At 45.5% G+C, this 15,783-nt stretch overlaps 1 protein-coding gene across 2 annotated transcripts in view; it reads right to left on the reverse strand.

The window, feature by feature from the left end:
• The window catches only part of FBXO10 (F-box protein 10), a 199,492-nt gene that overhangs the window by 160,601 nt on the left and 23,108 nt on the right, over positions 1-15,783 (reverse strand). For both annotated transcript variants that reach the window (XM_073549669.1, XM_073549668.1), the window contains exons 2-3: positions 11,384-11,476; positions 10,662-11,252 (exon numbers count right to left, since the gene is read on the reverse strand). In XM_073549669.1, the coding sequence (XP_073405770.1) occupies positions 10,662-11,246 (585 nt within the window). In that variant the 5' untranslated portion in view covers positions 11,247-11,252; positions 11,384-11,476. The remainder of the gene's footprint in view (positions 1-10,661; positions 11,253-11,383; positions 11,477-15,783) is intronic.

Here is a 15,783-nt window from a genome sequence, read left to right on the forward strand (position 1 = left end):
TTCTGAGTTGAAAAAGTCAAATGTTGCTCCTTCCCTTCCAAGCTCTGCCATGCGCCCAAACAGTGTTTTACCCCACATGTAGGGTATCAACCTACTCAGGACAAATTGCAAAACAATTTTTAGGGTCCAATTTCTCCTGTTACCCTTAGGAAAATAAAAAATTGGGGGCAAAAATATCATTTTTGTGGAAAAAAATGATTTTTTTATTTTCATGTCCGAGTGTTATAAACTTCTGTGAAGCACTTGGGGGTTCAAAGTGCTCACCACACATCTAGATAAGTTCCGTGGGGGGTCTAGTGTCCAAAATGGGGTCACTTGTGGGAAGTTTCAATAGCTTAGGTACATCAGGGGCTCTCCAAACGCACATGACACCCGCAGACCATTCCATCAAAGTCTGCATTCCAAAACGTCACTGCTTCCCTTCCGAGCCCCGACGTGTGTCCATACAGTAGTTTTCTCCCACATATGGGGTGTCAGCGTACTCAGGCCAAATTGGACAACAACTTTTGGGGGTCCAATTTCTCCTGTTACCCTTGGGAAAATGAAAAAATTGGGGACTAATTGATCATGTTTCTGGAAAAAATACGATTTTTTTATTTTCATGCCCTGGCATTATAAACTTCTGTGAAGCTCTTGGGGGTTCAAAGTGCTCACCTCACATCTAGATAAGTTCCTTAGTGGGTCTAGTTTTCAAAATGGGGTCATTTGTGGGGGGTTTCCACTGTTTAGGTACATTAGGGGCTCTCCAAAGGCAACATGACACCCGCAGACCATTCCATCAAAGTCTGCATTCCAAAACGTTACTACTTCCCTTCCGAGCCCCGACGTGTGCCCATACAGTAGTTTTCTCCCACATATGGGGTATCAGCATACTCAGGACAAATTGGACAACTTTTGGGGTCCAATTTCTCCTGGTACCCTTGGGAAAATAAAAAAATGGTGACTAAAAGATCATGTTTGTGGAAAAAATACGAATTTTTTATTTTCACGCCCGGGCGTTATAAACTTCTGTGAAGCACTGGGGGGGTTCAAAGTGCTCACCACACATCTAGATAAGTTCCTTGGGGGGTCTAGTTTACAAAATGGTGTCATTTGTGGGGGGTTTCCACTGTTTAGGTACATTAGGGGCTCTCCAAAGGCAACATGACACCCGCAGACCATTCCATCAAAGTCTGCATTCCAAAACGTCACTACTTCCCTTCCGAGCCCCGACGTGTGCCCATACAGTAGTTTTCTCCCACATATAGGGTATCAGCATACTCAGGACAAATTGGACAACAACTTTTGGGGTCCAATTTCTCCTGGTACCCTTGGGAAAATAAAAAAATGGTGACTAAAAGATCATGTTTGTGGAAAAAATACGAATTTTTTATTTTCACGCCCGGGCATTATAAACTTCTGTGAAGCACTGGGGGGGTCAAAGTGCTCACCACACATCTAGATAAGTTCCTTAGGGGGTCTAGTTTCCAAAATGGTGTCATTTGTGGGGGGTTTCCACTGTTTTGGTACATCAGGAGTTTTCCAAACGCGACATGGTGTCCGATCTCAATTCCAGCCAAAAACGTCAAATGGCGCTGCTTCCCTTCCGAGCTCTGCCATGCGCCCAAATAGTGGTTTACCCCCACATGCGGGGTATCAGCGTACTCAGGACAAATTGCACAATAACTTTTACGGTCCTGTTACCCTTGGAAAAATAAGAATTGAGGGTGAAAAGATCATTTTTGTGGAAAAAATATGATTTTTTAATTGTATGGCTTTATGTTATAAACTTCTGTGAAGCCCATGGGGGTTCAAAGTTCTCACCACACCTCTAGATAAGTTCCTTAGGGGGTCTAGTTTCCAAAATGGTGTCATTTGTGGGGGGTTTCCACTGTTTTGGTACATCAGGGGTTTTCCAAACGCGACATGGTGTCCGATCTCAATTCCAGCCAAAAACGTCAAATGGCGCTGCTTCCCTTCCGAGCTCTGCCATGCGCCCAAATAGTGGTTTACCCCCACATGTGGGGTATCAGCGTACTCAGGACAAATTGCACAATAACTTTTAGGGTCCTGTTACCCTTGGGAAAATAAAAATTGGGGTGAAAAAATCATTTATGTGGAAAAAATATGATTTTTTAATTGTACCGCTGTACGTTATAAACTTCTGTAAAGCCCTTGTGGGTTCAAAGTTCTCACCACATATCTAGATAAGTTCCTTGGGGGGTCTAGTTTCCAAAATGGGGTCACTTGTAGGGGGTTTTCACTGTTTAGGTACATCAGGGACTCTCCAAACGTGACATGGCGTCCGATCTGAATTCCAGCCAATTTTGCATTGAAAAAGTCAAATGGCGCTCCTTCCATTCTAAGCTCAGCCATGCACCGAAACAGTGGTTGCCCCCCACATATCAGGTATCTGCGTACTCAGGACAAATTGCACAATAACTTTTGCAGTCCAATTTCTCCTGTTACCCTTGGTAAAATAAAAAAAATTGAACCTGAAGTATTTTTTATGAAAAATAGATGTTCATTTTTTTTTAAAATATTCAAAAAAATTCCTGTGACGCACCTAAAGGGTTAATAAACTTCTTGAATGTGGTTTTGAGCACCTTAAGGGGTGCAGTTTTTAGAATGGTGTCACTTTTGGGTATTTTCTATCATATAGACCCCTCAAAGTGGCTTCAAATGTGATGTGGTCCGTAAAAATAAAATGGTGTTGTAAAAATGAGAAATCGCTGGTCAACTTTTAACCCTTATAACTTCCTAACAAAAAAAAATTTTGGTTCCAAAATTGTGCTGATGTAAAGTAAACATGTGGGAAATGTTAGTTATCAAGTTTTTTGTGTGCCGTATCTCTGTGATTTAAGGGCATAAAAATTCAAAGTTGGAAAATTGCGAAATTTTCAAAATTTTCGCCAAATTTCCATTTTTCTCACAAATAAACGCAAGTTATTTGAATTAAATTTTACCACTAACATGAAGTACAATATGTCACGAGAAAACAATGTCAGAATCACCGGGATCCATGGAAGCGTTCCAGAGTTATGACCTCATAAAGGTACAGTGGTCAGAATTGTAAAAATTGGCCCGGTCATGAACGTGCAAACCACCCTTGCGGGTGAAGGGGTTAATAAACTCCTGGGTTGCTTTGGCTTTATGTTTTGGGTCATTGTCCATCTGTAGTATGAAACGACGACCAATCAGTTTGGCTGCATTTGGCTGGATCTGAGCACACAGTATGGCTCTGAATACCTCAGAATTCATTCGGCTGCTTCTGTCCTGTGTCACATCATCAATAAACACTAGTGACCCAGTGCCACTGGCAGTCATGCGTGCCCAAGTCATCACACTGCCTCCGCTGTGTTTTACAGATGATGTGGTATGCTTTGGATCATGAGCTGTACCACGCCTTCGCCATACTTTTCTCTTTCCATCATTCTGGTAGAGGTTGATCTTGGTTTCATCTGTCCAAAGAATGTTCTTCCAGAACTGTGCTGGCTTTTTTAGATGTTTTTTTTAGCAAAGTCCAGTCTAGCCTTTTTATTCTTGATGCTTATGAGTGGCTTGCACCGTGCAGTGAACCCTCTGTATTTACTTTCATGCAGTCTTCTCTTTATGGTATATTTGGATATTGATACGCCTACCTCCTGGAGAGTGTTGTTCACTTGGTTGGCTGTTGTGAAGGGGTTTCGCTTCACCATGGAGACTATTCTGCGATCATCCACCACTGTTGTCTTCCATGGGCGCCCAGGTCTTTTTGCATTGATGAGTTCACCAGTGCTTTCTTTCTTTCTCAGGATGTACCAAACTGTAGATTTTGCCACTCCTAATGTTGTGGCAATTTCTCGGATTGGTTTTTTCTGTTTTTGCAGCTTAAGGATGGCTTGTTTCACCTGCATGGAGAGCTCCTTTGACCGCTGGTTTCCTTCACAGCAAAACCTTCCAAATACAAGCACCACACCTCAAATCAACTCCAGGCCTTTTATCTGCTTAATTGAGAATGACATAACGAAAAGATTGCCCACACCTGTCCATGAAATAGCCTTGGAGTCAATTGTCCAATTACTATTGGTCCCTTTAAAAACAGGGTGGCACATGTTAAGGAGCTGAATCTCCTAAACCCTTCATCCCATTTTAATGTGGATACCCTCAAATGAAAGCTGAAAGTCTGAACTTCAACTGCATCTGAATTGTTTTGTTTAAAATTCATTGTGGTAATGTCTAGAACCAAAATTAGAAAAATGTTGTCTGTATACACTGTGTGCAGAATTATTAGGAAAATGAGTATTTTGATCACATCATCCTTTTTATACATGTTGTCCTACTCCAAGCTGTATATGCTTGAACGCCAACTGCCAATTATGTAAATCAGATGATTTGCATCTCTGTAATGAGGAGGGGTGTGGTCTAATGACATCAACATCCTAGATAAGGTGTGCTTAATTATTAGGCAACTTCCTTTCCTTTGGCAAAATGGGTCAGAAGAGAGATTTCACGGACTCTGAAAAGTCAAAAATTGTGAGATGTCTTGCAGAGGGATGCAGCAGTCTTGAAATTGCCAAACTTTTGAAGCGTGATCACCGAACAATCAAGCGCTTCATGGAAAATATCCAACAGGGTCGCAAGAAGCGTGTTGATAAAAAAAGGCGCAAAATAACTGCCCATGAATTGAGGAAAATCAAGCGTGAAGCTGCCAAGATGTGATTTGTCACCAGTTTTGCCATATTTCAGAGCTGCAACGTTACTGGAGTATCAAAAAGCTCAAGGTGTGCCATACTCAGGGACATGGCCAAGGTAAGGAAGGCTGAAAAACGACCACCTTTCAACAAGAAACATAAGATAAAACGTCAAGACTGGGCCAAGAAATATCTTAAGACTGATTTTTCTAAGGTTTTATGGACTGATGAAATGAGAGCGACTCTTGATTGTGCAGATGGATGGGCCCGAGGCTGGATCAGTAAAGGGAAGAGAGCTTCACTCCGACTCCAGCAAGGTGGAGGTGGGGTACTGGTATGGGCTGGTATCATCAAAGATGAACTTGTGGGACCTTTTCGGGTTGAGGATGGAGTGAAGCTCAACTCCCAGACCTACTGCCAGTTTACGGAAGACACCTTCTTCAAGCAGTGGTACAGGAAGAAGTCGATATCGTTCAAGAAAAACATGATTTTCATGCAGGACAATGCTCCATCACATGCATCCAAATACTCCACAGCGTGGCTGCCCAGTAAAGGTCTAAAAGAAGAAAAAATATTAACATGGCCCCCTTGTTCACCTGATCTGAACCCCATAGAGAACCTGTGGTCCTTCATAAAATGTGAGATCTACAGGGAGTGAAAACAGTACACCTCTCGGAACAGTGTCAGGGAGGCTGTGGTGGCTGCTGCACGCAATGTCCAGTCGTTCTGGTGAGCGTTGGAAAAATGACGGAGGTAATTAACCAAAATTTGGTTGGTATGCTCTGCTTGACCGTTAGTTTGAGGGTGATATGCAGAGGAGAAATCCAGTGTGACGTCCATAAACTTGCAGTTTGCCCTCCAAAATCGGAAGGTGAACTGGACTCCTCTATCAGAGACAATACGTTGGGGAAGGCCGTGGAGACGAAAAATATGGTAGATAAAAATCTTCGCCAATTCAGGAGCCGAGGGTAATCCAGACAGGGGAACGAAATGAGCCATCTTGGAGAACCTGTCCACAATGACTAAGATGACCGTATATCCAGAGGAACGAGGCAGGTCAGTGAAGAAATCCATGGCAATGTGCTGCCAGGGAGCCGAAAGGACTGGTAGCGGGTGCAGGAGACCAGAAGGTAATTGCCTGGGGACCTTGTTTTTGGCACAGGATGGACACCAGGCTAAAAAATTACGAACATCCTGGAGAAGAGTAGGCCACCAATAGTAGTGCGAGACCAGAAGAAGAGTCTTTTTCAAGCCCACATGGCCTGCAATCTTAGAAGAATGGCCCCAATGCAAGACTCGTCTCCTGTTGGTTACCGGGACGAAGGTCTTACCCGGTGGCAGGGTAGACAGGCTGAGAGGAGCCACCGTGATGATCTTGGAGGGATCCAGGATGTGCGCAGGGGACTCCTCGGAGTCAACGGCCAGAAAGGATCTGGACAATGCGTCAGCCTTAAGGTTCTTCCTTCCCGGGCAGAAGTGCAGTTCGAAATCGAAACGGGCGAAAAACAAAGACCATCTAGCTTGTTGTGGGTTAAGTCTTTGTGCCGATCGGATGTAAGCCAGATTTTTATGGTCCGTGTAGACTTTAAAAGGATGCACCGCTCTTTCCAAAAGGTACCGCCATTCCTGCAATGCCATCTTGATGGCCAAAAGCTCCCTGTCACCAATAGAATAGTTCCATTCCAGAGCAGAAAACATTTTCGAGAAGAAGCCACTGGTGACAAGATGCCCGGAAGGGGATCGCTGAGAGAGTACGGCTCCGACGCCGATGGCAGAGGCGTCCACCTCCAAAATGAAAGGTTTGTTGGTCTCTGGGCGGTGAAGGACTGGAGCAGAAGCAAAGGCTCGCTTTAGGGCTAGGAAGGACTCCTCGGCCTCAGAAGACCAAACGTGCGGGTTGGCCCCCTTACGGATCAGAGAGGTGATGGGAGCAGTCAAGGAAGAAAAATGGGGGATGAATTGCCGATAGTAATTGGCAAAACCCAGGAATCGTTGGATTGCCTTGACTCCATGGGTTGTGGCCAGTTGAGTACGGCTGACACCTTCTGTGGATCCATGCTTAGGCCAGAATCTGAAACAATGTACCCCAGGAACGGAAGAGAGGTTTGTTCAAAGGAGCATTTCTCCAGTTTCGCATATAGGTGATTCTCCCATAGGCGAGAGAGGACCAGACGAACACTCTTCCTATGGGTCACCAGATCCGAGGAAAAGACGAGAATATCGTCCAGATACACCACCACACAAGAGTAAAGGAGGTCTCGGAAAATGTCATTCATGAATTCTTGGAACACTGCGGGGGCATTGCACAGGCCGAAGGGCATGACCAAATATTCATAGTGACCGTCCCTGGTGTTGAACGCGGTCTTCCATTCGTCACCAGAGCGAATGCGGATAAGATTGTAGGCCCCACGCAGGTCCAGTTTGGTGAAGATTCGTGCCCCCCGCAACCGATCAAACAGCTCAGGAATGAGAGGAAGCGGGTACTTGTTCTTGATAGTGATGTCATTAAGGCCCCTATAGTCGATGCACGGGTGAAGACTCCCATCCTTCTTCTTCACAAAAAAGAAGCCCGCACCTGCGGGTGAAGTAGACTTCCGAATAAAGCCTTTATCCAAGGCCTCCTGGACGTACTCGGACATGGTTTGAGTTTTCAGAGGGTTCAACGGATAAATTCGGCCCCGGGGTGGAGAAGAGCCTGGAACGAGGTCGATGGAGCAGTCATAGGGACGATGGGGTGGCAGGCATTCGGCACCCTTCTTGTTGAAAACGTCCGCAAAGGACCAATAGGCTGAAGGCAAGCCCACGGGCGCCACAGGAGTTCTAGGAGACTTGATGGGCAGGACAGGAAGGAGACACGAAGAGTGGCACGACTGACCCCACCGAAGGATGTCCCCGGATCGCCAATCAAGAACGGGTTCATGGGTCCTTAACCATGGGAGGCCTAAGAGTAACGTGTGAGAAAGTGAGGGCAATACCAGGAAGGTTATCTTCTCCCGATGTAGAGCTCCGACTTGTAACTCCACTTCTTCGGTGACCAATGTAACGACCTCCCGCAGGGGAGCACCGTCGACAGAAGCTAACTGCTGAGGAGACGCCAAGGATCTGATAGGTATCCGCAACTTTTCGACCGCCTCGAGCTGGATGAAGTTCCCGGCAGCTCCAGAATCAATGTAAGCCAGAGCAGACACGCGGGAGGTACCCAGATTGAGTAGGACAGATAGAGTCAAGGGTGGAGAGGTATCACTAACACCTAGGAAGGCCTCTCTTACCTGTCCTAGGTGGAGGCGTTTCCCGGCCTCACCGGACATGAGCGCAGAAGATGGGAAGAGCTGCCGGAGTAGAGACAAAGACCCTTGTCGAACCTCTCCTGGCGACGTTGCTCTGCCAGTTTGAGGCGATCTACCTGCATGGGTTCCAAAGCCAGGACAGCGGAGGTAGAGGCAAACCGCGGAACGGAAGGACTGCGGGTGGCTAGGGAAACGCGGAGAAATCTTCTCTCCCTGGCGGACTCGCGGGAGCGCTTCTGGAAGCACAAGTCAATGCGCGTCGCCAAGGAAATGATATCCTCCAGGGCCGTGGGAGTGTCGCGACCCGCTAGCTCATCCTTAATGCGAGGAGATAGGCCACGCCAGAATGCTCCCACCAACGCCTCATTGTTCCAGCCGAGCTCCGAGGACAAGGCGCGAAACTGGATAGCATATTGCCCTACAGAAAGGGTACCCTGGCGAAGATTAAAAAGGGACTCCGTAGTTGAGGCCAGGCGTCCCGGTTCGTCAAAGACCTTGTGAAAGGTCTCGAGGAACGTGGAGAGCTGGGAGACCACCGGATCATCCCACTCCCAGAGAGGGTTTACCCAGGCCAATGCCTCACCCTCCAAGTGGGATACCACAAAGGCCACCTTGGCACTATCCGTAGGATATTGGTGAGGCAGCAATTCGAAGTACAATTGGCATTGATTGAGGAACCCCCTGCATAATCGGGGGTCTCCGCCTTACCGCGGAGGCTTAGCTAACCGGGGAGGTGGATGTGGAGACGGGGCCTGGGCAGGGGCAGCCGCGGCAGACTGGAGCGCAAGGAGTCGGTTATCCACCGAAGCTATATAATTTCAGATATGAGCCTGGGTATCGCGTTGCTGGGCAAGCTCCTGCTGGAGACTGGCCAGCTGCGACGCACTTCCGGGATCCGAGGGCTGGAGGGCCGATAACCGGGACTCCATAGATTTTAGGAAGGTCATGATCCGGGCCTGATTGTCTCGGAGGGCCGCCAGCTCCTTCTGGGTGGTTGCTGAGGTACCTGCGGGATTCATGGCCTGATCGTACTGTTAGGGAGCCCGAGGGTGAACCCACTGGACCACGGCAACGAACCTCCCCTGGGCGAGTGGACCAGGTGGACCACCCCCTATACAGCGAGTGTTAGGGACAGGCCCAGGGAAGACTATTACCGCGGCAGTTGGTACCCAGACAGCCGAAGACACAGGGTAGAGCGGCCAGGAGACAGGATACTGGACCGGGGTATGATGGCACGAGCACCGGAGACGGGACCAGGGTAGGACGGCAGGAACAGAGGAGACTGGAACCGGGTAGGACGGCAGGAACACAGGAGACTGGACCAAGGTAGGACAGCAGGAACACAGGAGACTGGACCAGGGTAGGACGGCAGGAACACAGGAGACTGGACCAGGGTAGGATGGCAGGAAAACAGGAGACTGGACCAGGGTAGGATTGTCCCACTGCAGACACAGGAGAGAGAAGATAACAGCGCTAGGTGTAGGTAGGCAGGCGCCGCGCAGAGGGATCAGGAGAGAACGCCAGCAAGTGTGGGGCCAGAGTCACAGGGAAGTTCCAATGACGATCAGGCAACGTCACTAGGGAGCGACGGCCTGATGTAGGAGAGTGGGGAGGAGCTTCCGGGTCAGAGTCCTCCTTACCAGCAGGAGAGGCGACAGGTTCAGAGAGGAAGTGCGCGTGCCCGTCGGGACCCCGCAAGCCCCGGCAGAGGAGCTGAGGCACCGACGGGAACACGCCGGGGTGCGGTGGCCCGGTTTGTCGGATGGAACACGGGCGGCGGTGACGTGACATCCTCCATGAAAATCATGTTTTTCTTGAACGATACCGACTTCTACCTGTACCACTGCTTGAAGAAGGTGTCTTCCAGAAACTGGCAGCAGGTTTACTAGTCCTCTAGGGATAATCTCCTGCTTATAACAGTGATGTTATCAAAGCAACAGCAAGCAGCCCAATAAATGACACACTGCTGAAATCAGGATCTCTGTCTCTACATTATGCTGCTCTCAAATTAAGTGGCAAAAACCTGGTGACAGATTCCCTTTAAAATGGTTATTCTCATCTTCATATATGGTTATTGTTTGTTTGTGCTTGCTAAGAACATATATATGTGTGTGTATATATTAACAGCCATTTTTGAAATATTAAACACTCCTTTTCTTTAGTTTACAGTTCACTGCCTAGGAGACAAATATAAGCATTACACAGAAGCTGGCCAAAATTAGGTGCTCCAGTTATCCTGGTCAGCTATAAAGAAGCGCATACAAGCTCAGTAGAAAAGAACTTGTAAGCACTGTGCATGTTCGACTACCACTGCTAGACAGCAGAAGTAGTTGGACTCCTAGATAATGAGCTGCAAAAAAATAAAAAGTGTTTCTCTCATCAACGGGACTTTGGGCTTTTTTTTTCCTTTATTCAGGAGACTAAGAACTTACCTGCAGATATCTACCTACCTGCGACATCTCTCCAGACTCAGACAGTGATGCTCTGTCCTCACATCAACAGAGCAGCTCTTTCTCTTCTGGTATTCTCTGTTGACGAGTATTGACAGCTGGCTTCTAGCTGCGGGGAGCCGGCTGTCAATCAGCATGACATTAGCTGTGACGCCCTTCAACAGAGCACACCAGAAGAGATAAAGTTGCTCTGTTGATGCGAGGTCAAATGAACCCAGAGAATACGTGAAATGTTTTTTGTTTTTTTTTTACACATTTAAAATTATTCTCACCTTAAACATTATTGGTGTGAACCAAGCAGGCATAAAAACCAAATTGCATAGTCGAGAAGTAGGACACTGTTGGTCAATGCAGACAAGTAAAGCCACATCTCCAAGCTTTCCTTGGCCCATGATCTCTACAGGAACTTTTAGAATAATCTCATTTTGCTCTTCATAGACACCTGGTTGGAGGATAATCCGGTCATAAATGTTAGCTGATGCTACGGCAGTCCTGAGGTTTTCAAACTCACAGCCATAACCAACATGGAGAACCCTTCTATCCTTCTTTCTCCTAAACAGATATAAGCAGTTGGAGGACTCCAAGTCCTGAGCATTCTTAGTCCAGGTTCTGGAAGCTACATAATGCTGTTTGAAAGCTTCTCTCCATGACCTTGGTTCTTCTTCAGGCTTGATAGGCCAATTGGGATGTCTACATTCTGCGCACCCCAAGCATAGTTGTCGCCATCTGGTATTGTCCAGACTGATTATAAGGTCATGCCATGACCTGCAGACCAAGCCACATCGTCCGAGGTCACGCAATGGCAAGTATGCTAAAATCAATCGCCAGAGTTCAAGTGGTAGCCCACCAATCTCCATAGTATCCTGTAGAGAACAAATGTAATAAATCATGCTATAAATATATAACATTCATTTCATTTACAGCCACTGTGCGTTATGAACATTATTCTAAAATTCCCCAAATCTCACCCTTCTGAATTCGGTTAGCACTTTACCTTTCTTAAAGTTTTCTGTCTTTACTTCCATCTTTCAGCTTCATCTTCATTTTATGTTCTTCAGTCCTAACGCTGGTTCAATTAATATATTTTCTGCTCAGCAAAGATAAAAGAAACGTTTTAGCCAACATAACAGTATAAATTCAAAATAAATCACTCACAGAAGTGGCGAAGAAATGCATCTTATATAGTTAACTACTGTCCATGGTTTCTCTTGGTCAACAAAATTGAATTTCATTGAGTAAAAGGTATCTTAGGTTTGATAGTTGTGTCTAAACAAATAAAAAGGAATATTTTCGTGTTTTTAAATGGCCATTTTGTGATCAGTGGCCACTGAGATTAGGGGCTGTATTCGTGACATCATTGCTTACCGGTAGGAGCTAAGATGCCAGTAACACAGCACGACTTCTCACATGGTGGCCACTTGTTACCTAAGACCAAGAGCATGGCCAGAGGCTCTGTACTGCGTAGCCAAGTGAAGAGAACAAGTAAGTATAGTTCATTTTGATGTATTTTTACTGAGGTTTTCTACTTCTGTATTTTTTTTTAAAACACAAATTTTATTTCAAATTTTCATAGACATTGCTTCATTTCACATGACAAGTCATTTTTCCAATAAACAGACAATAACTCAGCCTATCATCCTCCCTTCCAACCCTCCCCTAAACAAACCCTCTTCCTCTTACATTTTCAGTGATCTCCCCTAGCAACTTCGCACACGTTATGTCTAGACCCCTTGTAAAACACAGATTGCAAGCATCGCCTCTGTAGAATATCACCACACATTTTTCCTTTTTAACTCCTGTCCCAACCAGGACCTTACACCTCACCTTCATTAGCCACCTTCAGTTTCCCCAAATTGTTTTGGATGTCTTCCAGTAGGTACCATTCTGTATATTTAAAGGGCCTTACTATTCTCCTTATTTCCTCTTCATCACATTGTATTACTATGAAATGCCTCCATTTTTTAAAGAATTTACCCGTCAGGCCCTCCTTGTTCCTTTCCGCCTCCAGCTGTTCGATTCTGAGTAAAGATTTAATCTGTCCCATCACCTCTTCCACCGACGGCACATTTCCCTCAAGCCATTTGGACAGTAAAGCCCTCTTACCTATCATAGACACCCCATGAAACAATTTTGGTAATTTGGGCCTCTGGTCCTCCCCTCCTCTTACTACCTGTTCCTTGTTCCTATAATGAAAGATCCACACCAATGGATCCATTTCAATTTCCACCCTCCCCACTATTTGCATAAATGTTTGCAATCTTTTCCAGAATTTCTGGCTCTCTGGGCATTGCCAAATCCCATGGAATAGGTCTGTTTTTGGCAATTTACATTTGGGGCACTGAGTCACTCTGTTTATCTGTTGTGTATTTGGGATGTTAAAACCATAGATTGCTCTATGCATCAATCTATATTGAGTGTCCCTCCAACCTTCATTAATCACCTCCTTCCTCATCTTCATCCACCCCTGTAATATCTTATCCCCTGCTTCAGAGTCACCCAGTTGTCTTGCCCATGCTCTCCAGACTTGTTCTGGGCATATTGGAGTCAAAACCTCCCTCAGAGCTTTATATAATGCGGAGATAGAATTCTCATGTCGGTCTTTCATAATAATTCTGTCCAAGTCATTCGTCCCCTGTTCCATTCTAACATCCCTCAGTTGTGACATTAGCCCCTTTTCTACCTGTTTGTATTGGAGGAATTGAAATGTGGATAGTCCGTATTTTGTCACGATTTCCTGGTATGTCAGCCATCTATTCTCCGCCTCATGTATTAGATCTGTCGCCCTTTTTATCCCCTTGTTCCTCCATTCTGAAAATAGTTTGTTGTCCCTTCCCGCTGGGAAATCTGGGAACCTCCATATATCAAGATGTTTGGATATTCTCCAAGACAACTTGAATTTTTTCCTCACTGCTTTCCAGGCCATCACCGTATCTCTACATACCAGTGAGTGTTTAATATTCCTTGGCATGTTGGCCAATGACGTGTGCAATAGTGCCCCTAAATCCCAGGGTTTACAAAACTCACTCTCCAAACGTATGTCAGAATGCCCATTTGTCTTCCTCAACCAGTCTATGGTGTGCCTCATCAGGCATGCCAAATTATACCCTCTAATATTTGACAATTTAATGCCTCCTTGCTCCAAAGATTGCATCAATTTTTCCGTTTTAATTCTCGGTCTTTTCCCCCTCCATAGGAATGTCGAAAATGCTTTATTCAATCTATTTATGTCTGTGTGTTTCAACAACATGGGGATGGTCTGCATTGGGTAGAGTAACTTTGGGAAACACATCATTTTCAAGAGATGATTTCTACCTAGCAAAGATAACGGTAGCCCTTCCCACATCTTCAATTCCCGTTCTATTTTCTGTATCAAAGGTTTGTAGTTTAATTCATATATCGATGCTGAGGTACATCCCATCTGTATACCTAGATATTTAAGATGTGATTTTGCTATTGGTATCCCACAGATTTCCCCCCTTGTTCCATCTGCTACCATTAGTGGCATCTTTTGCCCACAGAGAAATAGTATTTCACACTTTGTTCTGTTCAGTTTAAAACCTGACAAGCTCCCGAACTCCTCTATCTGTTTTATCACTTTTGGTAGGTCCCTCTGAGGATTGTTCATGAATAATATGATATCATCCGCAAATAGTGCTGAGTGCAGTCGTTCCTTCCCAATACTAATACCTTCGAAACAATCTCCTTCATTTAACAGTCGAGACAATGGCTCAATGGCAAGGTTAAACAGGAGAGGTGACAGTGGACATCCCTGTCTAGTCCCTTTGCTCAATGGGAAAGACTGCAACAGGAACCCGGGTGTCGCCACCCTCGCCTGAGGATTCGCGTATAATACTCCTATAAATGTACGAAAAGCACCCTCTATCCCCATATTATCTAGTACCGTCTCCAGCCATGTCCACCCCACGCTGTCGAACGCTTTTTCAGCATCAAGCGTGACCATGGCTGGACACTCCTCCTTTCGAAGATCCCTGTGTCTAATAGCATCCATTACCAACATGGCCCTCCGCACATTTGTCACCGCCGCTCTCCCTTTAACAAACCCCGATTGTGCCGGTGAAATTAAATTTGGTATTATCTCCACCAACCTATTTGCCATCAATTTGGCCAAGATTTTAAGATCCTGATTTATTAATGAAATTGGCCTATAATTTGCTGGATTGTCTAAATACTTATCACCCTTGGGTATCAATTTTATGTACGCAGTGTTGAGATGTCCCGAAATTCCACATCCTCCCAGTATTTTATTATACATTCTAGTCAAAACCGGCGCTATCTGCTCTCTCATTTCTTATAAAATTCCCCATTGAACCCGTCGGGTCCCGTTGCCTTGTGTACGTTCAAATCCCTTATTACCGACTGTACTTCTTCTATTGTTATTTCCGCATTCAATCTAGACAGCTCTTCCGAATTTATTTGCGAAAGTTTTATTTTTCCCAACAGATCACTTCCCCTGTCACCCGTCTCATCCCCCCTGCTATATAATTTCGCATAATACTTCCCCAAAATCTCTGTAATCTCCTTTGGCTTTGAGGATTTGCTCCCGTCAGGTCTAGTCATATTAGTTATCAAGGTCATTGGTCGTCGTCCTTTCGCCAGATTGGCCAATAATTTCCCCGCTTTATTGCCAAATTTGTGTCGATCAACTTCCTGTTGTGATCGTATCATATCCTCTCTTTTCCCCGCCCAAGAGTGAAATTCCTGTCTCGCTGCCTTCCACTCCTCTTTCGCACTTTGTGTCTTGTTTGCTAAGTACCACGCGTATTTCTCTCTGAGGGCCTCACTTGCATCTTGATATTGTTTATGAGTATGCTTTCTAAGTTTAGCTACGTGTTCCATCAATCTTGGTCTCAGTACTGTTTTTGCAGTTTCCCAGAACAACATTACATCCTCCGCATGTTCACTATTAGTTCTGCTATAATCATCCCACCATTCGATCAGAGTTTTGGCAAATTCCTTATCTCTAAGCAAAAACGACGGGAACCTCCACAGATAATCTGTCCCCCTCTGTATTATATCAGTGATGTCTAAAAGCACTGGGCTGTGATCCGATATCACCATATCTTCAATAACCACATCTCTAACCCTATGCATCAGAAGTTGGTCAACCAAGATGTAGTCAATCCTGGACCACGCTTCATGAGGATGTGAATAGTGAGTGTACTCCCGGTCATTTGGATGATGCAATCTCCAGCTATCTTTCAGATTTGTGTCCTCCAAAAGCTTGGTCATTAAACCTTTAACCTCCCTAATCGGTCTACCATCATCCCTACTATATCTCTTGTCTTCCCCCCTTGAAACCACCGCATTAAAGTCCCCTCCAACCACCCTTTTGAGCTCTGTATCCTTTTCCAATTCCTGAGTGATGAAATTAAA

Source organism: Dendrobates tinctorius, unplaced genomic scaffold (genome assembly GCF_039654945.1).
Source record: "Dendrobates tinctorius isolate UK_male_01 unplaced genomic scaffold, ASM3965494v1 ptg000160l, whole genome shotgun sequence".
In the NCBI taxonomy this organism is placed as follows: domain Eukaryota; kingdom Metazoa; phylum Chordata; class Amphibia; order Anura; family Dendrobatidae; genus Dendrobates; species Dendrobates tinctorius.